Consider the following 26,598-nt stretch of genomic DNA (forward strand, 5'->3'; position numbering starts at 1 on the left):
TCTTAAGGCTGTGTTTGTTTCCCACAATTTTCTGCGTGTTTGTCTCAAACGAACCATGAAATGATTCAGTGCCAGCATGTGGTTTTAATAACTGAACGTGGGCAAATGAAAGGATGGTGAATGTTCAGTTTGACTTTTCCAGCACACAACATGGGTTAAACTTCTAAGTGGGTTTGTCTTGCAATACATTGTCAGAGTTGGTTAATTACTCTTGGGTTATGCGATGTTGAGGATGAGCTTTCTATGTATAACTTCCAGTGACTGTTGACTGGTTGAAAGTCCCTTCCTTAATCAAAGGCAAATTTGGTGTGGCAAGCTGATACCTGAATTTCCCCGGTGAATCATCGTGTTCAGTTTTGTTTTGGTGAGAGGCAACTTGCTTTCTGATCTTGTTTAGCGGAGTGCTCCACTCAGAAATAAACAAGCAAATCCATTTAATGGAAAACCACATCAGGCATCCACGTCTCAGAAACTGCCTCCTTGATGGCAGTCTTTAGCGGAGAGGCCCAGGATATGAATGAGGAGCACATAAACGGAATGACTCTCTCATCTGCGGAGTAGGGATAATGCAGGGAAGATTTTGATGCTGACAAGCTGCTGTTCCTGTGCTATAGATAGACTGAGAACCTGTGGAACCAGTTTCTTTCAGGAAAATGTAAATAAACTGCAAAAAAAAAAAAAAAAAGATTTGTGCCTTGTACTGTTACTCGATGATCCATTCAGATGCCCTTATGAAGCTTTTCAAAAGCAGGTGGTTGTTCTGATATTTTAGAAATATTAGGCCTTGACTCCCCTCCCTTTGCTTGATCATTGGTGTTAGATGGTAACATCCCAGCAACAGGATGAACAGGATTTTTCTTGGATGTCAAACAAGGAGAGTTCCCATTAGACTGTTTTTCTGACTCCACATTCGTCCCTCGTTTCCCCCAAAGTAAGTGCTTAATTGTGGTTCAGGCTTCACATTGTTTCACTTGCAAATTCTGGTTTAAGCCTGTTTAGATGGTAAAATGCACAGTGAAGTCTGCCTTTAGCCAGTCTTTGAGAGGGGTGTGTGCAGGTGTATAAAGACTGGATGTGCTTTGGGGGCAGGTAAAGCAAGAAAAAAAATGTGGGGGGGGAGAGGAAGAGGAAGTCTGTTGAAATCAACAAGGTCTGGGATCAAATTCTAAGGCCCTAAATTAGCAAGGCATTTTAGGCTCATTCATAAGTCCTGTTGTTAGTGGGACTTAAGCACATGCCTAATGTTAAGCATGTGCTTAAATTGTTGAACAGCGATGGACTGCTGAATCGGGGCCATTGACTGAACGCAGAACAAAGGGAGGGGACAGTTGCTGTAGGTTGGGTGAGTTTAATAAGTCATAGTGTATTAGGTAATATGAGCTGTAGTATTCATAATTCTTTTATTTTTAAAGTAAAAAAAAAAGTCATTATATAAAGTGTAATTGGGAAGGCCACTGGACAGTCATAGGACAAGAATGATGGCTCCAGGATTCCCTGGCACCAGCACATGGCTTTCACTCCTCAGGAGAGGGGGAACTAATGGGAAGAGAAGGTGAGGGAGAACTGCAGTGCAGCAGGGTGTCTCTTATTATACACATCCTAAGTAGTGCTGGGTAAGTTGGTGTGTTCTGCAAAATAATGGGAAAAGAGAATACAGAAAGCAGGATGGATGAAGGCAATTTTATACAGAGGACTCTCCGAGGTCTTGATTGCCATGTTTGCTTAATTGATAGAAGAACTGCCTTGCAAGATTTCTTGGGTGTACAAATGAAACAAAATGACAGAACCAGGTTGCTCTGTTAGGCCTTGATTCAGCAAAGCACTTGCATGCCTAGACCCTGCTCCTGCTCCGATTGACTTCATGGTGTAGGAACAAGAGCTTAAGGGGGCTACTTACCTTACCTTAAAGTTAAGCATGTGCATAAGAGCTTTGCTGAATTAGGGCCTTATGTGGCTTGTCTTAAGCTGGCTGTCCAGTTTCCCAGCCTCTAATGTCACAATGGAAGAGGTAAGCAGACTGAAAACTGGAGAAGAGAAACCAGGCTGGAGAAAAGAAACCAAATGGAATTTACTATTATTAGCAGAGCAGAGGAAAGCAGCTCAGCATTTATGACCTATCGCCAATAAAGTGTGTGGTACCGAATGCTGGTCAGCAGCTACTAAACAGTTCACCGTGTGGTTCTTACCCATCCTCTTCCCCCACCACAAGTGACCCTTTTGTGGGGGTATCCTTTTTAGTGTTTTCTATAAGCCCCTGCTACCTTTGCAGTAGTCAAGTACATGTGGGCTAAAATTTCAGAAGCCCTGTCTCTGGGCCATGCCTCAGTTTCTTTGCTGGCTATAGAAATCAGTCATGAAACTTTACCTTCAGTAACCCTTTATTTGGGGGGACTCTAGACTAACATAAAAAAATAGTTCTTGGCTTCAGTTTTCTCCTTACTGGAGTCTTATTTTTTTTTCCTCATCTTCTCTCATCAGTAAATGGCTAGCAGCCCCTCTCACCTTTCCCAGTTCAGCTGCTCTGCCTCCATCTATGCTGGGATTCAGTCTTTACCTGCTCCCTCTCCTTGTCAGCACACTCTTCCCCTTCCTCCTTCCTGCCCTGGAGCCAGGCTCATACTGTGGGCTCCTCTGGTCCAAAGGCAGATACCAGGGACCCCTGGCAGTTCTCTTGGACTTTCACTGTCAGCTCTGTGCCCTCATTCAGCGCATGTCCCCACAGAGGCCTGTTCCACCTCCTCGTGTAGCTCACGAAAGCTTATGCTCAAATAAATTTGTTAATCTCTAAGGTGCCACAAGTGCTCCTTTTCTTTTTGCGAATACAGACTAACACGGCTGCTACTCTGAAACCTTTCTTAGCACTGTTCATCGAACCGGCCTTAATAGGGGGTGGGATGGAGGGATTGCTGTCATTAATTCTTTCTATACCAAAAATGGATATGAACAGTTGTATGTTCACAATGCACCTAGCCACACTGGCTCACTGCCTAGATGCATACAAGTCCTCTGACCCTCTTACTGTTCTTCCTTCCCCACACATGGACCTTGTTCCTTTATCAAAAAGAGACAGTTCAAACTGCCAGAGCATTTTCCTTTCTTTAGGCTGAAAAACACATGAATTGCTCACTCTTTAAAATACAGAACACCTGGTGAAAAAAACTGATTATTGTGCAGTTTGTATTGATATCCTAGTGAAAGTGCAGAAAAAGGACTAATTCTTTAAAAGCCATAATCACCAGACAGAACTACCAACATATTTTCAGAAAATATATAGGCATCTAAATAAGTGGGTTGATTTTCAAAATTGCTGGACACAGAACAGCTGGTAAAACTCCCTTTGATTTTTACCAGAAGCAGAATTAGGTCAACACTCTGTGTTTATAAGGCGAAAGGGAATTATACTCATGCTGAACCCACAGTCTACAGGTGCTTTGTTCCATAGTGCACATACAGTGTATATGGCACCGATCCTGAATGGGACCTTTGCTTAAGTAAAGGCTGCAGGATAAGGTTGTGTGTTTTCATATTCTGGAAGGAAACATATTGCTCTGTACTACATAATTCTCAGGATGTTGTAGATAACACCTGTATTCAGTTATTTTATCTCTGTGCTCATCGAGGTATATCTTAAAGGAGCTGTCACGACCATACTCATCTGCCTCTGAGGCGTATCCTGAAGGTAATTGATTACCTAATAAAATATGCAATGTGACAGTAGGTGGAATTTGGGAGTTCATTTGCACCCCTTAAATGAGGGCTTCTAAAACTATAATTACTCATGAAAGGAAGAAATGAGCTCTGTCAGTGGTACAAATGATTTATAGGAAGTAAACTGTCCCAGAGGTGGCACGTGCGCTTGCAGCTTCTGTACTGCCTTGGAAATGAAATTTCCCCTTTCCAGTGTGCTGTGCATTCTGGTGCAAATCCTCAAGTCTGGCCGAGCTGGGAGTGGCACAGAGGTGGCCCAAAGCAAATTACAACTGTCTGCCATCTTGGCTGTTCACTGTCTCTGTGAGGTGTGGGGCAAGGCATCAAGCCAGAGATGCTAGTGGCATCAAAATTGACAAGCAGCTGACAAGTCCAAGCAGTTCCACTGGCTGAATTTGACAGAGAGATCATCGGTTACCTTGAATAAGGGGAATACCTCCATGCGCTTAATTATAGAAGTTCAGAAGGGCCCTATGCCTGAGAAATTTTGTGTGTGTGTGTGCGTGCATGCGTTTTGAAAGTCATAGAGATTGGAAATTTCTCTGTTAACCACAACGTGGAGCATTTTAAACTCTTTTGTCTGCAAAAATTAGCAATTTTTTTCGTAAAAACGTGACCTGGAAAATGCACTTGTCCTCTGATGTGGGGTTATGCCAAGTTTGGAGGCATGAAACGGGGGAGGGGGAGGGGAAGGGCGGTCTTTAGTCCTGCAATTCCCAGTGCAGCCTTAACCATGAAATGGATACCGACAACTCCATTGTGTAGCTTAGAATATAAAATGCCACATGTGAAAAATTTACACTGCTCTGGAAGTGTGTGTAGGGGAGTAGGACATAGGGAATACGTGTAATACCTAGTCTTGTGCGACACTTTTTTTACCAGGATAGGTCTTTCTAGCACATTTTAAGTGTTACGTCATAAAATTAAAATTTTGTTACATTTTATTCCCCTGTTATTTGAAGGACTCTCATTTCTTAGAAATGCACAAGGAGTTGTCGATCCAATTCTATAATGTAAGACCTCCTCCTGGGAAATGCTGCACCCCTGCCCCGCCCCCAAATTCCCATAGACTTCAGTGTGAATTGAGGTACTCAGCACCGTTGGGCCTGATCCAGAGCCCATTGCATGCAATGCAAAGACTACACTGGCATTTAGCTCATGTCCCTTCAGAGCTACCTGTACGACAGTGAAGTAATTTACAATGATATTTTTTACGGGATTGTTTCTCAAGGTCAGATGCAGCTGATGCTGAAATGCGCTGCAACCCAAACAAAATAGATGGCCATTTGGAAGATTTCATTTGATGCTGTCAGGGTGGAAATGCCACGCTTCAGTTTATGGGAACTGACATATTGCAGACAATTTATGTGAGCAAGATATATTTATGTCTTGTACTGAGGAGGTCAGGTTTGGAGAGTGCTGTGCAAAACCCTGTCAGTATAAACTAAGGACTCTTTTCCTTCTGAAGTTCCACCACAGTATATATTTACTGGATTGCAGAAGTTTGGAAGTGCATTGGAAATATTTTTCATGAAACTGAGTGGCAAAAATTAAACACTCTGGAATGCAGCAGGGGGAGGGGAGGGAGGCAGTCCAACTACCTAAGCATGTTTCAATTTGCTTGAAATATGGTTGCCCTTTGCAGGCACTCATTTCATCTCCAGGCCAATTTTAACAGTGCACAGTGCAGAAATGACTAACTGTTATGACATGCCCTGAAACAACTCCGGTTCAGCTTGTGTAAATTCTACATGTGGGGTGCTTTTGGAGCTGACAGGTGGAATTTTATTGTGATTTTATTGAACTATTCTGACACAGTAAAGGCTTTTGTCATTTATCTTATTACGTTACTGTGTTGCAAGGCTGGTTTTTGTTGTTGTTGTTTAAATCATCATAGACTTTTAACGATGCAGGGACTGTACGATAAGACTTCAAAAGCTCTTGCTCAGTGTCTGGAAAAATAAAAAGAATATTCTCAACAGTTGACTGCTTCCAAAAGAAGAAAGGTACTTCATAACTTAACTAGTCTGCGGGGCACAGACATGTTATAGCTGTCATACTCTGGCAGGGGATATACTATAACTGTGATAGAAATGACTCACTCTTGTGGTTGTTTGTTGTTTTATTTGTATTAGCATAATGCTTATGGGCCCCTGTCATGGACCAATAGGATTGCCGAGTTTCGCCAGGATTCTCTCGGGATCAGGCTTTAATCTCCCTGAGGCTACTGAAGCCACACTGGGAGATTTTAGCCACTAAAAGTCCAGCAGCGCAGTGGGGCTAAGGCAGGCTTCCTGCCTGCCCTGGCTCTGCCCCGCTCCCGGAAGCAGCCAGCTCGTCTCTGCGACCCCTGGGTGGGGGGTAGGGAGCTCTCTGTGCGCTGCCTGAGCTCCGACTCCGCAGCTCCCATTGGCCGGGAACTGCAGCTAATGGGAGCTGTGGGGCTGGTGCCTGTGGGCAGGGGTAGCGCGCGAAGACCCTCTGGTCCCCCACGTAGGAGCCGCTACCAGATGATGTGCCAGCCACTTTCGGGAGCTGCCCAGGGTAAGCGCTGCCCATCCGGAGCCCGGACCCCTCTCCCCCTCCCCCACACCAACCCTCTGCCTCAGCCCAGAGCCCCCTCCCGGAGCCAGCACCCCAAACCCCCTCGCACACCCCAACCTCCTGCCCCAGTCCTGAGCCCCCTTCTGCACCCAAACTCCCTCCCAGAGCCCGCACTCCCTCCCGCACCCCAACCCCCTGCCCCAGCCTGGTGGAAGTGAGCGAGGGGGAGAGTGAGCGATGGAGGGAGGGGGGATGGAGTGAGCGGGGTGCCTCGGAGAAGGGGCGGGGCAGGGCGAGGGCGTTTGGGTTTGTGTGATTAGACAGTTGGAAACCCTATGGACCAGGGACCCAATTGTGTTAGGTGCGGTACAAATACAGAACGAAGATGGTTTAAGTCTAATGTATATTGGATAAAACTGAACTAATCCTATAGAACACTGAACTGTTACTAGAGTATAATACATGGATAACAGTTTTAGAAACGTGAAGCAAGACTTCCAAACAAAATCAGGTAATTTACCAGCTTCGATGCCCTCAGCCTCTCTCAGTTCATATGAGCGATGTCACACCCGGGTATAATCATGCCAAAGCACTCTTTGAGCTTTCCCCATGGCCACAAGGACCAAACCAGCTCTTGCAGTATCATTTGATGAGGGGCATTCCAACGCTGTAGCCTTTGTTCAAATGTCTAAGTTGTTTCCTGCTTCTGTGTCACTTAGCCAGATGTCAGTTTCCTTACCTACGGGTTGGCCAGTAGTAATCATCCCCATCATAAGGATCTATAAACCCATTCCGTATATCAAAAATAAAAACAAAATGCACGTGGCGTAATTTAGACATTTTGAGCAAGATCAATTAGCATGATATAAATGCAGCGAGACTGAGACACTTTGGAAAATGTAACTAGCAAGGTGCAAACTTCATTAGAAATAATTTTGGTTAAGTTTCCTGAAGACTCTGCATATTATACCCTCCTTCTCAGCCCAACAAACTGCCAGTATCATTCTGAAAGGAGTATATGTTCTTTGTTCTGCTTCTGTTTGTGTTAAACTCCATAATTCCGCCTCCCCTTCTTTTTTAGTCCTATTTGAGCTCAGATGTTCAGGCTTCATTAGCATGCTGTATATCACCTCATTCTTGAGTCCAGAGATCAGGACACAATTCAATTGTATTTTGAGGATACGCTATATCTGATCAGGTTCAGTGTTACTTATCTCCAGATAGAACTCATCACCAGACATCAGCAATACCAGGAGGGATGAGCTGGAGTGCTGAAGAGAAGCGCAGTCAGGAAAGTAACTGAAATGCTTCCCTGATGGATTGTATTTTATAAATGGACAACCTACCGAATTCTCAATTACTGAGGGACAATCTCCACTCATTGATATATTTTGCTTTCTACAACCAAATCTCTGTACAACTTTTCATGAGTGATGTACCCGAGTATTTGGATTCTAGTATCCAAATTGTATTGTTAAATCTATGCACCAAAATTTGAGTTATTGCTGATTATGTACTCTATGTATCATATGACTTTTACAAACAAACTTTTTGTATTTGTGGATAATCTAAGCATTATACCCAGATGTATAGACACTCTTTTCTCAACCTGTGTATTCTATAACTTTTTTAACATTAGCTTTAATAAAATGTTTAAATCTGACATGGTGTTAGACAGCTGTCAGCGTGGGGGGAACACCCCATTTGGAACAGAGCAACCTTCACAGCTGCAGAGAGGTCTGCAGAACTTCCAAGAGCTTTGTTTATTTACCTATGGAATCTGCAGAATTGGTTAAATTCTTAAAAAATAAATAAAAAGTAAAAACAGCCTTTGCATGTATGTACCTGATTTGTGTTTGCATTGTCTAGCTGTTCATTTGGGGCCTGATCCAATGCCCATTTAAATCACTTGGGGGTGGTTTTCCATTCAGGTTAATAAGTTTCAGATTCTCCCTTTTTGTAATGTCGGAGCAGATTCAGCAAAGTCCAGCCCTGACTCAGCAAAGTGCATTCTTAACTTTATAAATTAATAGATTTTTAAGGCTAGAGAGACAATGATAATCTTTAGGACTGCCTTTATGTATAACATAGGCCAACAGTTTCACCCAGTAATTCCTGCAAGGCCACATCCTGTGGGTTAGCTAGAACATATATTTTATTTAGAGAGTCATCCAGTCTTAACTTGCAGCACATGGGGGATCCCACCTACGTCAACAGTGCTTAAGTGCTTGGCTAAGCATGGATGGGATTAGTCACGTGCTTAAATGCTTGGCTGAATTAGGCCCTATTGAATTAGCATAAAATACTAAAGTGAAATATTTAAAGGGCTTCTGAAGCTCATTTTAAATAAGATAATGTCACCATCAAGATGTCTACTTTGACTAGTCATCCGGACCTGTGCATAACTAACCGTTCACAATAGCTCTGTTTGCCAGAAGCTGGTAATAGGCGACAGGGAATGGATCACTTGATGATTACCTGTTCTGTTCATTCCCTCTGGGGCACCTGCCATTGGCCACTGTTAGAAGACAGGATACTGGGCTAGATGGACCTTTGGTCTGACCCAGTATGGCTGTTCTTCTGTAAGTGTCCCTCATCATGTTTCCCCTTTACCCTCCTTCTTTGCAAAACTTGTTGGAATACCATTCCCAGAGAGTAATTATCAGTGGTTCACAGTCATGCTGGAAGGACATAATGAGTGGGTTCCTGCAGGGATCAGTTCTGGGTCTGGTTCTGTTCAATATCTTCATCAATGATTTAGATAATGGCATAGAGAGTACACTTATAAAGTTTGCGGAGGATACCAAGCTGGGAGGGGTTGCATGTGCTTTGGAGGATAGGATTAAAATTAAAATGATCTGGACAAACTGGAGAAATGGTCTGAAGTAAATGGGATGAAATTCAATAAAGACAAATGTGAAGTACTCCGTTTAGGAAGGAACAATCAGTTGCACACGTACAAAATGGGAAATGACTGTCCAGGAACGAGTACTGCGGAAAGGGATCTGGGGGTCACAGTGGGACGACAAGCTAAATCTGAGTCAACAGTGTAATGCTGTTATCCTTCTGGGATGTATTAGCAGGAGTGTTGTAAGCAAGACACGAGAAGTAATTCTTCCACTGTACTCCGCGCTGATTAGGCCTCAACTGGAGTGTTGCGTCCAGTTCTGGGCGCCACATTTCAGGAAGGATTTGGACGAATTGGAGAGAGTCCAAAGAAGAGCGACAAAAATGATTAAAGGTCTAGAAAACGTGACCTATGAGCGAAGATTGAAAAAATTGGGTTTGCTTAGTCTGGAAACGAGAAGTCTGAGGGGGGAACATAACATTTTTCAAGTACGTAAAAGGTTGTTACAAGGAGGAGGGGAAAATTTTTTTTTCTTAACCTCTGAGGCTAGTACGAGAAGCAGTGGGCTTAAACTGCAGCAAGGGAGGTTTTGGTTGGACATGAGGAAAATCTTCCTAACTGTCAAGGTGGTTAAGCCCTGGAATAAATTGCCTAGGGAGGTTGTGGAATCTCCATCATTGGAGATTTTTAAGAGCAGGTTAGACAAACACCTGTCAGGGATGGTTTAGATAATACTTAGTCCTGCCATGAGGCAGGGGACTGGACTAGATGACCTCTCAAGGTCCCTTCCAGTCCTATGATTCTTTATTTCATTGCCTTGAGTTGTTGCACTGCATCTCTAGTGAGACTGTAAGCTCTTTGGGGCAGGGACTGTCTCTTCCTTTATCTGTAGTGTGCCATGCAGTTATAATCATCCTCATCCTGGCAAATCCCAAAAGGACAATGCCTCTTTGCAGATCGAGTGCCACTCAAATCAGTCTCTGGCTAGATCCTTAAGGTGGTTTGGCTGAATGTTCATTTTCTGTCCATCACTGGCAATCTTAGCATTCTACTGAAGCTTCTGGTGCCCATGTGGTTGCTGGCTGTGTAGCAGATTCCTTGGTACACATGCTTTGAAGTTCGTTGGTCCTCCATTCTAATAATAATATATCCGTAGCGAGAAAGCTGCCAAAACAGAACCTGTGCCAATGGTGGCGGTTGCGGGTTTTGGCTTCGAATATCCTCATTGTGATTTTGTTTCGCCACTTAATGTGGAGCAGCTGTTGAAGACAATGAGGCTAAACAATGTCAAGCTGGTGTTTTTCAACCTTCCTCAGTGCCCATGTTTCGCTGCTGTACAACAGAGTGGGTATAACCGTGGTTCTACAGAGCTGTAGCTCAGAGATGTCTTGACATCCTCACAGAGGCCACTGAAAGGCCTGAAATTTGGCTGCAGCAGCTGCTATGAGTGTCCACATCTTTTGAGCATCCTCTGGCACTTGTCTGTGATGTTGCCCAAGTATTTGGTGGTTCCTACCTGCTCAATGCAATGTCTGAACAGATTCATACTGAGCTGGTTATGAGCTGGAGGCTGCTAGATGGTAATGGCCAAGGATTTACTTTTATCTAGATTAACTACCAGACCAATGCATACTGCTGCTTGCCCAACGAGATCAGCCATGGAGTAATGGCACTAGGTAAATATTTAATATCGGTAGCCACAGGGAGACATCAGCTGTTCCTTTTTTCATACGCTGGGCAAAAAATCTCGTACACGTTTCAAAAATGAAATAACATAGCAGAGTTTGGCATTTCTAAAGCTTGATATAAATCTGCGATTTTCCCCTCTGCCACATGATGGAGATAATGGTGTAAGATATATTAAGCACAGCTGTCTATGGGCTCAAATACTTTGAAGAAGATAATTCCAGCTGGATTCTAGTTGCTGATGTTGTTCCGTGCTATTGTTAAATTGTAGTGACTATTCTTGCAGCTATTCTTATGCAGTGGCTATTATACAGTGCTGTTTTCACCTCCGATATGATGGAATAAATTATACCCTTGACAGCTATGTATTCTTTAACAGCTGGTTAAATTGATTTTTTTTTTTTTCAGAAGGGAGATGCACACAATAAAAGCCTTGGCTATCGCAAGGCCCCCAACTCAGCAAAGCAGTTCAGTTCATACCTATTCAGGAAAGCATTTAAAAACCTGCATAAGTCCCGTTAACTTCAGTGGAACTTAAGAATGTGCTTAAGCGCTTTTTGGAATTGAGGGTCAAATGGAGGTAGAAACAGAGCTGTAGAGGCTGGGTTGTGAGGCGTCCTGCCAGTGCAGTAAACCTAAAGCAACTTGCTCCACAGCCCTATTTACTGAAGGTCAAAAAAAGTGCCTGTTTCCACCACCTGCGCGTACCGTGAAGCTGGCTACCCAGGCTTCCTTGGAACCATGCAATCAGAGCAGAATTATTAACGCGGCCCTTGTGTAGGACACTAGAATCCTTGCGTTCTCTCTACCCACTACCTCCACCTTGTCACACCTGGAGCCTGATTCAAAGCCCATCAAAGTCATGTGGAAAGACTCCCAATGACGCCAGTGAACTTTGGATCCAGCCCATGGGCAAAAGGGGGAAGTGAGTTTTCCTGTAGAATATTTTAAATGAGATTCTGAAATCTCCTAGATAGAAGGAGACAACTGTGTAATTTACGTGGATAAGAGCTGCATGAAATAATTCTCTTGTGTCCTGTTTGTGAGCATTATGTAGAAGTGTAACAAGAAAACTATTATAGACGGACACACTTGGAAAGGGGAGAACATACGTTCTTTTCCATTCTGTTAAGTAATGTCGCTGTTACTCTGAGGGCAGGTATTTTCCCAGAAATATTCCCATGCTGATGTCAGTGCAGTTTCGATGCACTGATATCTGGTTTTATTTGACTGAATATTTACTTCATGAAGCAACACTCACCCCCACCATACATTCCATAGACCCACCTCCCCTCTGGCAAGAAACTGTATACTGTTTGTTTTAACTAATTTCCTTTTATTAATGCTCTGTGGTGTCCAGTCCTACATGCATTACTCAAAGTTCCCATGGCCTTCAGTGGCAATTTTTCCTGCGTAAGGAGCGCAGGACTGGGCTCTGAAGAATCTTTCAGGTGCATTGTAATTGAAGATATAGCACTATTCCAGTATGGATGCCTGCCTTTCAGGCATTTTTCTGTAAATTAATTATCTTGGGTCTCATTTTGTGTATCTCTGGAGGGTCCGAGGTAACAGCTGCTTGTATGACAGGTTTCTATGTCTGTACTTTAAACAAACAAAACCACAGAGAAAGTACCTAAAATATCTTTAATGTTACGGATTCAAATAGAACTGCTCCCTTGAACCCATAGTGCATAACCAAGTATATTTAAAGCAATTAGCTTCTTCAAATGTCAGGCTTTTTTTGTTTGTTTTTTCCTTTCTATGTGTGCTTCAGAAGACTTTTCCAGAAATGTTGAGTTCCATGGTTAAGGGTTCTACTGTTATGTTTTTTTCATGTGAACAAAGATTAGTCCTTCATGGTCCTAAACTCAATGCATGTGCATGACTTACAGGCATTACCTACCAATAAATAGGAGATTAGCTGCGGCTTGTATATTTCCTGATCAGTTCACATTTTTTCAGACGGCTCATTGTTATCCTGTTTCCTTTAACGATGGGACATTCTAATGAGTTTGCCATCTGACATACATCTGCTTCCTGTTAAACAATACCTTCATTCTTTTAGAGCTGCTAAACTCATCTGTTATCCTGAAAGATTTTTATCTGTGCCTTAAAAACAGCATGTACAAGTTGATGTTGGAATATTCATTTTCATTGTGCATTTTTTGGGTATGCTGCTTTTCAAGAACGAATAACAAAACAGACTTTTATTTTGACAATGGACTCTGTGGGGCTATTGGGGACAGGGAGGAGAGAATCTGCTAGAGTATTTGCATATTTGGGGTGCAATCAATTCTCCTCCTATTGAAGTCAGATTGGGAGCAGGATCAAGTCTTGGGTTTGTGCAGATTAACGTCCTATGCAGGTTATCTATGTAACCTCAGTCAATTTCTGTAAAACTGCTTTGCCCTCCCATCAAAATATAAGGGTGGAGTGAGAGAGTGGGAATTTTAAGGCTGTTCATCCCATCTCTATGATGAAAGTGCCTTGAATAAAAAAATGATCCCTAACACTGTCAGTGAAAGGTTAAAGCATTCTGCACTCTTTACAAGGATCTCTGTTAGCTCAAACAACAAGGAGTCCTTGTGGCACCTCCTTGTTTTTGCTGATACAGACTAACACGGCTACCCCTCTGAAATCTGTTAGCTCAGTCTCTCTTGTATTTAAGTTTTATATCTGCCTCAGTGCTTCTCTTCTCCCCACATGTTGGGGGCAGGCATATATCTGTGCTGGAGCTCTCACATATTTCCCCTTCACTTTTCAACACTGGCCTCCATAAAGAGACTGTATGTTTATTAACCATCCTTCTACCAGAAGAGGACTGGACGAGGATATCCCTTTGTAACTTAGCAGCAGTGGTTTTTAAAAGAAAACCACACCCATTTTATGCAGTTTTGCACATGAGCTTAAAAGATAAGGGTGTAATAGAGGCTCTCAACCAAATTAAACCACACTTTGCCACATAGAGTGTTTAATTTGTCAAAAGACTTTACAGATGCCAGCTAATGAATATTCAAAACACCCATGTAGGACGGATGGTGAGTAATATTAATGTGACGATAGAGCAATTGAGGCAGAGAGATGCAGTGTTTTACCTGTGGTTGTAGAGGAAGTCTGTCAGAGGCAGGAATATAATTTAGGAGTTCTTGTGTCCCTGTCCTGTGCATAGAACACAAGATTGCACCCCTTTTCCTAGCTTAAACAGTTACAAAGGTTAACATTAATGGTTCAAAAGACAGAGTTACAAATTACCTTTGGTAGGTTTCTTGTGTAAGCATCAACTGGAGTCTGGCTTGTAGTATTAATCATCTGTAAAAGTTAATGTTGGCAATATTTATACTGGTGTTTTTACCACCGGGTCATCTCGAGTTGCCCACCAGCACCCGTATTAGGGATAGTGCCATTGTGCTACACCAGTGGTGGAAGAATTTCCAAAGATCATTAGCGTACATGCCTCCTTGGTGTGTTACGCATGCCGGACCATGGCTACCAATTAGTGTTCTAACTCTGCACACTCTTGCCTATGCTGGCTGGCCAAGTTGTGTTGGAAATCACTGCAGTGGGACCTGTGTTTAAACATGTTCTTTAGAAGAACAGGGGCAGAGGGAGTTCTCAATCTCTGGCCATTGTTGCCACTTGCTTTATTGTCTTTGTTGGAAACCTTTGTTTCTAAGCGCATCAATATTTATTAACTGAGACTTCACTCATTTATTTACCAGTGTTCTCTCACTATGCTAAATCCTTTCATCTCTAAAAACTGCAGTAAAGACATCTACAGTTTGACAGCCTTTCGGTCATGCTTAAAATTACAAATTATCTTTGTTAGGTTTCTTGTGGAGTCTGCAGTGCATCAACTGGAGCCTGGCAAGCAGTATTAATTGAATGTAAAAATGAATGTAGACAATAACAGGTTTAAGGACGGTATGTTGAGTGGCTGTGCATTGCCGCTATGCACCATCACCTTCAATCAGGATGCTGTATACCACGCTATATATAATCACATCTATTGCTGTGACCTGTGACATGGCCAAGTGAAAGGCTTACGTCATTTCATACTATCTTTTCAAATCCTATTATGGAGAAAGTATATTTATAGGTGGAATGTCAGTTGATCATAATCTAGATAGATTGTATAAGTGCGTGAAGAATTTTAAGAGGAGAAGACACTGAAACAGATTTACTATGATTATTAATTGAAATGTTTTGGTGTTAACTTCAGCCGAGAAACAGGGTTGTTTATATGACTGCAACTTGAACCTATCGTAAAAGAAGAACCATCTCGTATAAAGGAGGCATTTTTCTTTTAAATACAGTTATAAACAAACAAAAAACGGTTGTTTATTCAAGATGGAAGTATACAGTTGTAATCTAGATACGTTTATGGAATATTTTCTATCTTCTTTTTCAAACTCTGAACTACAGTGTGTCCTTACACTGTTCAGATGTGGTTACAGTGGAGAAATAGGAAGCTAAGACCGGTTTGACAACTGCTGCCCAGATACCACGGTGAGGGGCACCCTTTGCAAACATATGCTTTAGTACTACAGTGATGAGTGGAAATGCCATGTGTACAAATGCCTTTAAGTGAGACTGTTGGTGATACTTTCTAAAAGTGTTGGCTTAACTCTGCTCCTATTGAAGCCAGTGGGAGTTCTTACCATTGGCTTCAGTGGCAATAGAGTTATGAAAATATCCTATTCCTAATAAATACATGATAAACGTGCCATAAAGGTATCCGTGAGAGCCGTTTATGTGACTGGGTCTTACTGCCCTTTTTTTTGCAGAATGTAACTCACTGGCGTGTGGGTTATGTGTCACCCCTTGTGCCAGACTCAGAAAGGATTTGAGTCTGTTATAGCCCCCTGCTACGCAACCTGGCTCTTTAGCTTGAGCTATAGAGACTCACGTTTTCAGCTCTGGACATCCCTAGTACAATCCCCAATGTTGGCCAAGATGGTGGCTGTCACGGACGTGGAGAGTCATCCTGGATTTGAACTATTGTGGGCCTCAGATGCTCGGGATGAGCTACCTCTGTCCAAGGGAAGTATTTAACCCACCGCTGAGATTGTGTTCTGCTCTGTGCCTTGTTCACTGAGACTGTGAATCTGTTGATGCTCTCAGGATGAAAACCTGGCGCTCAAGCTGTTGAGACTCATGCATTCAGCTCTGGAGGTCCTTGGTTCAGTCTCTGGGTTACACAGAATCTAGGATCTTCAAGTCTGGGTGGGGACAAGGAAGAAACCAGGCCTCGCAGCAGCAGTAGGCCTGCTCTGTAGCCATCAATACAGCCCCATGGAACCAGTAGCTATGTTGCTTCTGCACACTCACTTCCCAAGGATCAAAGACCCCCCTTGCTCCCTAAACTGTTGAATTCTGTGCAGCCATTCAGGTGCTTCACGTTAACCACACGGCTCTGCTGAATGGGGGCCCAAAAGAGTGAAAGAGACCCGTGCAAGAGAAGAAAGCCCTTATCTCCTCCTTTAGGTGATTTTATTGTCTCCGCTGGCTGTTTTCTTAGTATTTGCTCTTGCGTTTGTAAAAACAGATCATTCGGAGAGCAAAGCCCAGCTGAATTAGACACACAGAGAACCTGAATAAACAAACATGCACTGCAGATTAGTAAGAACATCTGTAGTTTTTATATTGGTTTGAGAAAACATACCACATGATTTTTCATTTCTTATGCTTTTTAGGTTTTTAATATATTGCTAATAAAAGTTGGGAAAGGAAGGCACAGCTGGAATAGATATGCCAGGCCACCATTTAATTTCTGACTCAGAGGACGAGCCGAAGAGTGGTTTTATTGTATCCTAGTAGAGAATAAAGCCACATGCAAATTCCAGCCACGAACATCTGTTTTCTCTTTATGTAGAAGAATTCTTGCATTTTGAAGGGGATTCCAGTTTTGAAGGGCCTGGCTTTGTTTGTTTGTTTGTTTATTTATTCTTTGTAGCTCCTTCAACATGCTACCTCTGCTGTCTGGCTGCTGAGTTTCCCTCTGGGTGCTGTCAGCTTGTGATTTAACATCACAGATTTATCAGCATCGAATGGGCACATTTTGTAACTGTAGCCTGATAAATTTTAAATTGCTTCAATCAAAACGCTATTTTATTGCTTTGAAGGGTATAAGTACTACCTCAATTTTCAATATTGATGCATCCGTCTGGCAGTGTTTTTAACTTCCTCCTTAAATTCGTCTCACTTGCTGAAAGCTTCTCAACTCTTAGGTGAAACACACTTGCAGTTTGATTGTAAAAGCGAGAGTTTGTTTTTCTATTGCTGTTACTCTGGGGTGCAGCTGTTTTCAGTGTTCGTTTTTTAAAATCACTGTCTTTAAAAATATAAAATCCCCTTTTTTTAAAAAAAAAAGAAAAAAAGAAAAGGAGTACTTGTGGCACCTTAGAGACTAACCAGTTTATTTGAGCCTGAGCTTTCGTGAGCTACAGCTCATGCTCAAATAAATTGGTTAGTCTCTAAGGTGCCACAAGTACTCCTTTTCTTTTTGCGAATACAGACTAACACGGCTGTTACTCTGAAACCTTTTTTTTTTAAATCCACCTAGTTCAGGAGAATTAAGCAGATCTTTGAAAACAATAAAAATCTGCAGTAAATTGGATTTGAACATTAAAAAATACAGGCCCCGAGTAACTGGCTATAGTGTCCATCTATTAAACATTAGAATAATAATTTTACAGATGTATGGGAGCTGCTTTTTTTTTTTTTTTTTGGTGTAGGGTTTAACTCTATTGAATAAACAGTACAGTTATAGAACATCAAGCCAGACATGAGAACGGATACTGTCTGTCTATTTTATGTGAACATCAAATGAGAGATTTGGTGGAGCTCGCCAGAGTTTCATATTTGCTGGCAGAAAATTCTCTACATGTGTGAACCACATTTTTCTTGTTGTTTTAGGTTATTTCAGGCACAAATATCATTGCTTGGCTGGGTGTGATTCTGTTGTGCATCTGAAGGTTTTTGTAAGGAAAATAACAAACGCAATCAAATCACAGTTCTTCAAGGGAAGAAGTGTCTTCAAAGTGAGGGGGTTTCTCGCTTCAATTCACTGTAAAAAGCTTGTGACAAGTGTAATAAATTTATCACTATATGAATTACATGGTTAAAGAAAGTTCTCTTTTTATATGTTAATCTACTCTGGTGCGCTCACTGTGTTTTTAAAGGGATGTTGCCCAGTAGATTGGGCCAGAATGTAGGTTTTGTTTTGAAAAGTTTCAGAACATGTAATGTTAGTGTATCTCTGGGGAAGTTTAAAATTCGATTAAAACAGGATTTGTGAGGGCTGGGTGAGGATTTAGGCCCCAGTCAGCAAGCTCCTTCTCACGGATGGATCTGTAAGCCTGTGCAAACCCCGTTGACTTTGAACCATTTAGAATCTGAGCCCTAAACCACCCCCTGACATTTTGGAAATCAAATAGAAATTTTAAACTTTTTTCCATTTGCTTGAAATGCATCTAATTAGTAATAGAGATAAAACAAACCTTGTTTTGAGAGCATCCCTTGTCTTCATGTTAACAGATTTTTTTTTTAGTACTCAAAGTGCAATAGGAAGAAATTTGAGATTGTGTATGTGTTAGGAGGCCTGTTTTGTTTGGTATAAACTGAACTTAGTGCATTTCCTTTTTTTTTTTTTTTTTTTTTTTTAACAAATTGGAGCAAATATGATGGCTATTATCTCTCTTTTCTGGTGTAGATGATAGAAGGTTATGTCACTTTTAATTCTGCAGTGCAAGGAAATGGTGCAGTTAACTCCCATTTGACAACGATGCAACAGCATGTGGCTCTATATCTTCTCATAAATATATTACGAGGCGTTTCTGTCAAATAACTGGACTTTGTCACCCAAAATCGAAAAAGAAATTTAAGTGCTATGCTAGAGTTTCAAGGCCCTGATAAATAAGAGCCAGGTTTGACCTTTCTTTTGGGCCTTTGAGATGCCACAAGGGATAGTCCTCTTTGTTCAAGATGACAAACTTCCTCTGAGATTTCAGTGTGTCAGCTCAGTGTACAGCATCAGCATTGATTTCATCTCACTGCCATTTCCTGCCTGAATAGATAACAAATTTTCTGTGGCAGGTGTCTGTCAAGCTAAGTTTTGCCTGGAAGATTAACGGAATAGACTCATTTATTAATCATTAGTTGCAACACAATAAAACAAACTCTAACTCTTCTGATGTTGGATAAATGTAATGTTTAGGGACCATTTCAAACTTCCATGTAATTTAGATTTAATAAGATTTACGTACATCCACAATGAATGTTTCTAATAATCTACAGTTACTTAAATTATACTGCATCTTACTATATCACTCCATAGATTTAACAAGACAGCTATTGTCTATATTAAATACTGGAAGCTTTTACAAGCTGAGGCTTGGCATTTTATCAGAAGTGGTGGTAATTATGTTGTTTCTTTGTACTCCTCTCTGTCTGCCTCCAGCTGTTGTCTCTTGTTTTATACATAGAATGAAAACTCTTTAGGGTAAAGACCGTCCTGTTGTTCTGTGTTGGAGTCCTGTGCCTACCACAGTTGGGTTATGATCTGTGACTTGGGCTCCTAGATGCTACCAAAATACAAATATATAAATATAATAATATGAAGTGTTGTTGTAGCCGTGTCAGTCCCAGGATATTGGAGTGACAGGGTGGGTGAGGTAATATCTTTTATTGGCCCAACTTCTGTTGGTGAGAGAGACACGCTTTCGTGCTTACACAGCGCTGAAGAAGAACTCTGCCTAGCTTGAAAGCTTGTCTCTCTCACCAACAGATGTTGGCCCAATAAAAGATATTACTTCAGCCACCTTGTCTCTCTCATAATGATAATAATTAATTATCCATTTCGGACAACAGAGACGATAAACTTGCAACCTCATTATGCCATTTTTAACGTCCCTTTAAGACACTAAGCGTCCCTCCACTTTTAGATAATTGTGTGTGACAGTGCATGTTATCCGACAGTTCCTCATCAAGCTGTGTTTGTGGCCTGAGTGGTGTGGTGCTTGAACCATCTTTATGGCTTCTTTGGCTAAAAGTCAAACTGAGAAATTCCCGGCACTAGATCATATTAGTTATTGCTCTTACAGGCCACCCTGGTAAAAATACATTAACCTCTCAGCAGGGAACGTGATAAACAAAGTAAAAACTGCTTTAGTGAAACCAGTCCTCTAACAGCAGTGTACATAAAGTAATCCTTACAGATTTATAAATGTAATAAGCTACAGTTCGCTGAGTGAACAATAACTGTTCCTAATTTAGCCAGCCAAGGAACATGCCAAACTAATTTGCTTTTGTGACTTTTTTTTCTTTACCCCCTCCAGATTCCTTTCTCTCTGGTGCAGTTTCCCGTTTGGGAGGCCTTAAAGGTAAGACCCATTAGTGTGTCAAGGATGTGACATTAGAAATGTGTACATTTTAGAAGCTTGTATGGTAGCTTACCTATATGCTAGCTTACCTAACAGATATGGACACTTCAGAGAATGCACGTACAAAGCTAGTTTTGCGTATGATAATTGTTTGGTTGGATGTCTAAAAAATGGCAGCAATCTAAGCTTTAATATATGCCGTGCAAACAAATCCCAGTGCTCTGAACTGACGATAAATACCCCAGAAGTTTTGTTTGCTGTCCTACCTAATTGTATCGATTTAAAATTGTCTGGGAGCCATCAGTGTTGTCTGAATTTGCAACATCTCACTCCTGAAGGCAAAGAGGAAATTTTGAGTTGTGCAGAGGAGACTGAAAAAATAAAATTGCTGCCAAGAGCCACCCACAATATGTCATTGGTGTTCTGATTGGCTTTGTACCAATTATTTGAAAGGCTGTTTAAAGAATCTGTAAATCAGAAGATACTTTAATAGAGCAATCTTCTAGAATGATGCAACTTTATTTGAATGTTATCCCTCCAGTTGGTTGCATTCTTTATATAAGGTGAAATTGCTGTCCAACAGAAGGACTCATGGTCTAGTGCTTAAAGCACAGAACTGGAGTTCATGAGATCAGAGCTCTGTTCCTACCTGTGTACTTACCATTGGCAAGTCATGTAATTTCTGTGTGCCCCAGTTTTCTCATCAAATGGTTAAGCTGTTAGTTTTGCACCTCCAAGGTAGATTGGGAGGCTAACACTTGTAAAGTGCTTTGATGTCCTTGCACAGAAGGCAGAATAGAAGTGCAAAGTGTTGTTGCAGATCATTGCAAATGTTGTGGTAGGATTTTATATTTATATGATGGAGGGGGGTGGAGGGATTTTTTATTAATATTATTATTATTAAGTGAGTTGGACTCCTGGAAATTGTTGGATGACAGCACTGTAAAGTGAAGTCCCCTCTTCTTACAAAACAGACGCACAATAAGCGGTAGGAGTGCTAGCTTCCCCTACACTGCAGCATCAGTGTGCATGGACCTTGTTCCAAAGGAAGCAGTTCTAGGACTGATGAATAGTCCAGATTCAAAAATGACTGAAACACTTCATTCTTCCTTGAGAGACAATTATATTAATTGTACCAATGGTTCCGAAGACATAGGCATTTACCCACTTGGAACTTGGTTGAGACCACAAAATAATTTCAAATACCCACCAAACAGCTGGCAGATGCTAGTAATTTTCATTCATGAGCAGCCAGAGCTCAGTTCAAACCAGTGACCTAGGAAAAAGAAGATACATTATCAGTTATTTGAGCTATCCTGTCCTTACAGGACTGAAGGATTGGTTCTGTGAAACCCTCTGAAAGCTGGGTTGGAAAACAGAATTTCCATCTGTGGGAAATTCTGATTGTTACAACCCTGGATGCTCACCAGGCTGCTGCATTAGACCCAAACCTTGACTTCCATATGCTTTTAGGCTCGCTGAGTCTGGACAGAAGCCAGTAACTGCTCAAGCTCTGGGCTTCTAGGCATGCTCTTGCAGTGAAGATCCTCTAACTCCCACTCCTGAGATATAGACATCTCCTGGGCATTTAAGCTCAAGATGGGACTCAGCAGTGCCAAAAGTAAAAGCACATATAATGGATTGTAATCAAAATGGCATTCAGATAACAGAATGGAGTTAGCAGGTTAATGTAGACCTGTACAGACACATATCAGTCCAACACACTCATGTTTCAACATCTGGTTTTTCTATGAAATGGAACAAAATGTCAAAACACTGAAAAATTTTGCAGTATGAAAAGATCTGAAAAACTTTGATCCAGAAATGATTAAATGTATAATTCTGAGATTTCCAGTGGAAATAAAACATTTTGTGTAAAATTTTCCCATAGAAGAACAAGAAAATATTGTCAATATTGTCGTTATTTTTCCACAACAAAAAAATTGATGTTCTTGTTTCCCTGTATTTCATTGAGGAAATGTTTCTGGCAAAAAATTTCGACCAACTTTAACTTCCATGTACCTGGTCAGATACTTCCCCTCACCCCAATAGAAGCAGGAGTTGCAATGTACACCATTACTGTACCTGCAACGTACACCATTACTGTACCTGCAGGCTGCAAGTGAGTCCGAACTGGGGTAAGGATGATGCGCTTAGGGGGCAGTGGCAGTCCTCTCCTTACTCCCACCACAGCTGTTCTGCTTGGGACTTGCTCTCTGGCTCCTCACAGTCACAGGTTTCCCAGGAGAGGCATTTAAATAGCACATCCCCAGACCAGCCTGGCTCTGACTCTTTCTGGACTAACTTCTGGTGCTGGATGGAACGTGGTACTGGCGATTGTACTTTTTCATGGGTTGTGCCACGGCACCCTTGTTCAGTGCAGGTGTTGTGCTGGTGAAATGAGATGTCTGTGCTTTTCACACCAATCCCTATTATCTGTTGTACTGTGGTAATGCCTAGAGGCCTCAGTCAAGGCCCCATCAGGAGCCGCCCATATACAAAGAAAAGATGGTCCCTACCCCAAAGAGCTTACCACCAAACGATAAGACAAGAGCCAAAAGGTGAGGGTGGGGGAGCATGAGGTAACAATGAGAGACTGAGGATTGGTGTAATAAGCAGCACACCAGCTGCCTAGCCGTTGAGTGTTTTGTAGGAATCCCAGCACAATGTGCTCATCGTGATGTTATCTGAGTGTGGTATCTGGGAATTGTCCTGTTGCACAGGGTAACTTCAGCTACCTTATTAGGAATCTGTTTTTATGCCAAAGTACAGGAGCAGCTTTCAGTGAACTCGTATACCATAGAGCTGACGTCGTGACATCGTAATTGCTGGTGCCGTAGCATTGTTCTGGAAACTAGACATGGCAGTATGAAAAAAGGGCACTGTGCTCTCCAAAACCACATAAAGCAGGAACATGATGTAGCTCTTCACAGAATGTAAAGCTGTTTTAAAAAACGTTCACGTAGTTGTGGTGATAAAATGTATTGTTTAAAACCTAGGCCGTAAAGGAGACAGTTTGAATTTAGCTGGCTAAATAAACAAGCCTTTTAGGATTAGACATCATAGGTAATCTAAACAGGTTGGTGGATATTTCCAGCAACACTTAGACTGGATAGCTCGTACCATAGCCCAGTTTCAGTATATTGGTCTACAAATAACAACCTGTTACTGAGCGTAGGGATCTTAAAATTCTTTGCACGTGCTTCAGTCATTTCCTTTTCAGCATCTTGATAAAGAGCTGGAGGTTTGTCACATCAAAATCACAGCAGTGAAAGCAGGAGCTCTGGCTGTAGAAGTAACTGATTGCAGAAGATTGAATTAAACTATTGAAACCCCCCCCCCCCCCCAGCACACACAAATACTAAAGCAATAGTCACCTGTGAGCACCTGAGGAGTAGCAGCTATAGGATTCAGCGGCAGCTCTTCTCACAAATTCTTTCGGGGGGGGGGGGGGAACAGTAAATAGCAGGTAGGAATGCAAAGAGCAGGAGAGGCAGTACAAAGCACTGACACAGAGACCTTAACTCAAATTATTGAGTCACCTTTGTCCGGCTTGTCCTCGTCCGTCCCTCTGCAAACCCAAGTCACCGCCACACCATTCCGTTGTCGCGAGCACGTTCTTTCCATTTCTGGCCAAAGAGTTTTGTCATGGGATCAGCCCAGCGCGTTTTCGGGCTCCCCAGCTGTCGCTTGTGGTCTCTGGGGATCCAGTCACTGATGCGGGTTGTCCACCTATTGTCTAAGGGGCTATGCTGGGCTGTATTAAAAGGGTTGGTTGTGAAGGGAGGTGAAACACTCTAAGTAATGATAAGTGTACGAGGCGTATAGGGTCAGTTCATTGCTGTGGCTGAGGGAATCAGATATTGTGGCTGGATGATTTTATGACCATTAATAAAATCTGTAGTTGTATAAACGGAGTCATTGGTGACTCAGTCTCATGCGTCTGTGCACCAGCAAATTACTGCAGGGATCAAGGAAAACATCTCACCTCCCTGGAGAGCACAATTAGCTAGATGCCTGGAAGGGAAGCAGGGATTTCCTTCCAATGAGATATCAGGTGTTGGCCAAGGCCAGAGACAGGGTACTAGACTTGAAGAAGCAGTCGTCTGATCCCATATGGTAAATCATATGTATCTATATCCCGTTCTGTGTCTTTGCTTTGCCCCAAGCAGCCATGCACTAAGCCTCTACTTAATATTTGTTCTTTTGGCAGGTCTTTAGCCATATTATAAGCACAGCACTATCATAATTGTAAATACTGACAGGTTGTACTACATGAAATGTAGAGTATTGCATATCATGGCACTATAATATGTATAGACAATTAGAGAGAGAGGATACCACACAGATAAGGTTATTCATAAAATGGGCATTAGCAAAGAGCATATTGAAATGATTGGCAAGATATGAATTTATTGATGAAAATGTGAAATATGGAGGCTTGACTTCCAATTATGTGGGTATCTGGCATGAGTACACAGGTTGGAATTAGCTGATGAGTGTACCCTTCTCTTAAATCCTGATATCTCTGAAAGGTTGAAAAAAAAAGTAAAGAAACCACTGTCACTTTTTTTTCATACATCTAATGTTTTTATTGGGAGACAAATATTGCTTGGTTTTCTTACAAGTAAAGCAAGTCCAATGCTATTGCCTACATTTAAAACCCTCCCGCTGTGTACAGAGGTATAATATTATGGTGTTTTTTACTTCCATTTAAAAAAAAGATCCTTCTAATATATATAAGAAACTAGAAAGGTGGAAACTCTACAATGCTCATTGAAATTTTAACAGCAAGCACAACAAACATTAGGATAAATATTAAAATTCCATACAACAAAAATTTTGGGGTACTCTAAGGTAAGCACTTCTGCTGAATGCCACTATGGTGTCTTGGCTCTAGGAGAGTGGCAGGCACTTAAATAGGCCAGTTCCATTTCATCTAGAACTGCTAGGTCAAAGCCAACACCTTAAAATTTATCTGGAAGCCAACTGGCAACCAGTGCAGATAGCAGAGCATACGTGCTCTCTGAAAGGCACCCCATTTACCAAGTGTGCTGCCTTTTCCATCAGTTTTGGCTTTGGGGTAATGTAAGATGCAGTCCCATGTACAGAGCATTGGCATTTCCAGTATGGGTATGTAACTTGCTCAGAAATACCACGTGTCTCATTCCATACAGGAATTTCAGATTGCAGGGACACATCTTTGGAGTGAAAGCTCGTGCTGAGTCACAGTAGTTGCAGTAGCTATTTCTCTGCTTACAATGACAGATATTTTCCTCTGAGCTGGGAACTCCACTAGTTGGTTTTGCCTGCTTCATAATATCTTATCCGACATATTTTTATATTTTTAGAAAGCCTTCTTGGAAGAAATTTTAGCTTCCTCAATTATTTAATTGGTGATGTAGAAATATAGGACATCAGTTCGAGGACAGATATTTAGGACTCGAATGTCAGAATTGAGGAGTCCTGGCTTTGAGCACAGCAATACCTATTCATCAGAAATGACTGCTTCCTAGGGAAGCCATGGCAAGAAGAAAACTAACAGCTCCATGGCTGGCTACCCCTGAGCCCACCAGGATCTGTGTCTTGAGCCCTTCTGTCGTGGGAAACACACCTCAATCCTCTTGATTTTCATCCCCGCACATGCTGGCTGCACTCCGGGCCCAGCAAGAGTTACTCTAGCATGGCTGTGAATGGAGAAGGCTGTCTGTGTAGGCCCGCCGTGGTGCTGTAAGTCTGAGAAATTCCCCTGATGTTTTGTGAGACGGAAGCGGAGCAGGTGGGAGCAGAGGAGGGAAGACCATGTGAATGGCTTTTTAAAAAAATAACTTTATTTTTCAAAGCAAAAACAAAACAAAACATTCCAGGACTCTGTGTGTCCTGTATCTGACAGTCTGATTCTGAGGTGGACCAGGCATTTCATAGATGTTTAAGTCCAGAGTGGACTGTTGTGATCATCTTGCCTGACATCCTGAATAGCACAGGCCGAAGGTCCTCACCCATTTACATTTACCCCTCACCCCTATATGAAGGCTGCCATGGACTATACTGCTTGGATGATCCTGGGATATAACCTCAAACCCTTTAAAATCCTGAACTGATTGCTACCCGCGGTCAAATCCTAGCGCTATTGAAAACAGTAGGCCTTTTGCCATTGACATCATTGGGGCCAGGATTTCACTCCCAGTCCCTGTGTTAGGCAAGAAATAAATATGGGGTTGAATAGAGACAGTGGCATGGCTGGCTTAGGGCAAGATTCCCACCTCTAGCCTCTCTCAGATTTACTGTGGAAAGGTCATTTACTGGGGTTTGCACTGAAGGAGAGGAAGCTCTAATCCTTGTTCGAGCAAGTTGAAAATACCTCTGATTGTAATTTTAAGAAGAGTTAAGATATATGAAATGCTCCCACCATTAAAGCAAAAGACCAAAACT

At 42.0% G+C, this 26,598-nt stretch overlaps 1 protein-coding gene across 3 annotated transcripts in view; it reads left to right on the forward strand.

Annotated features, from left to right (window-relative positions):
- SLC25A26 (solute carrier family 25 member 26) overlaps positions 1-26,598 on the forward strand; it is a 146,475-nt gene that overhangs the window by 79,302 nt on the left and 40,575 nt on the right. For all 3 annotated transcript variants that reach the window (XM_077821286.1, XM_077821288.1, XM_077821287.1), the window contains one exon: positions 20,122-20,166. In XM_077821286.1, coding sequence (XP_077677412.1) covers positions 20,122-20,166 — 45 coding nt within the window. The remainder of the gene's footprint in view (positions 1-20,121; positions 20,167-26,598) is intronic.

This window comes from Eretmochelys imbricata, chromosome 7 (genome assembly GCF_965152235.1).
Source record: "Eretmochelys imbricata isolate rEreImb1 chromosome 7, rEreImb1.hap1, whole genome shotgun sequence".
Lineage (NCBI taxonomy): Eukaryota > Metazoa > Chordata > Testudines > Cheloniidae > Eretmochelys > Eretmochelys imbricata.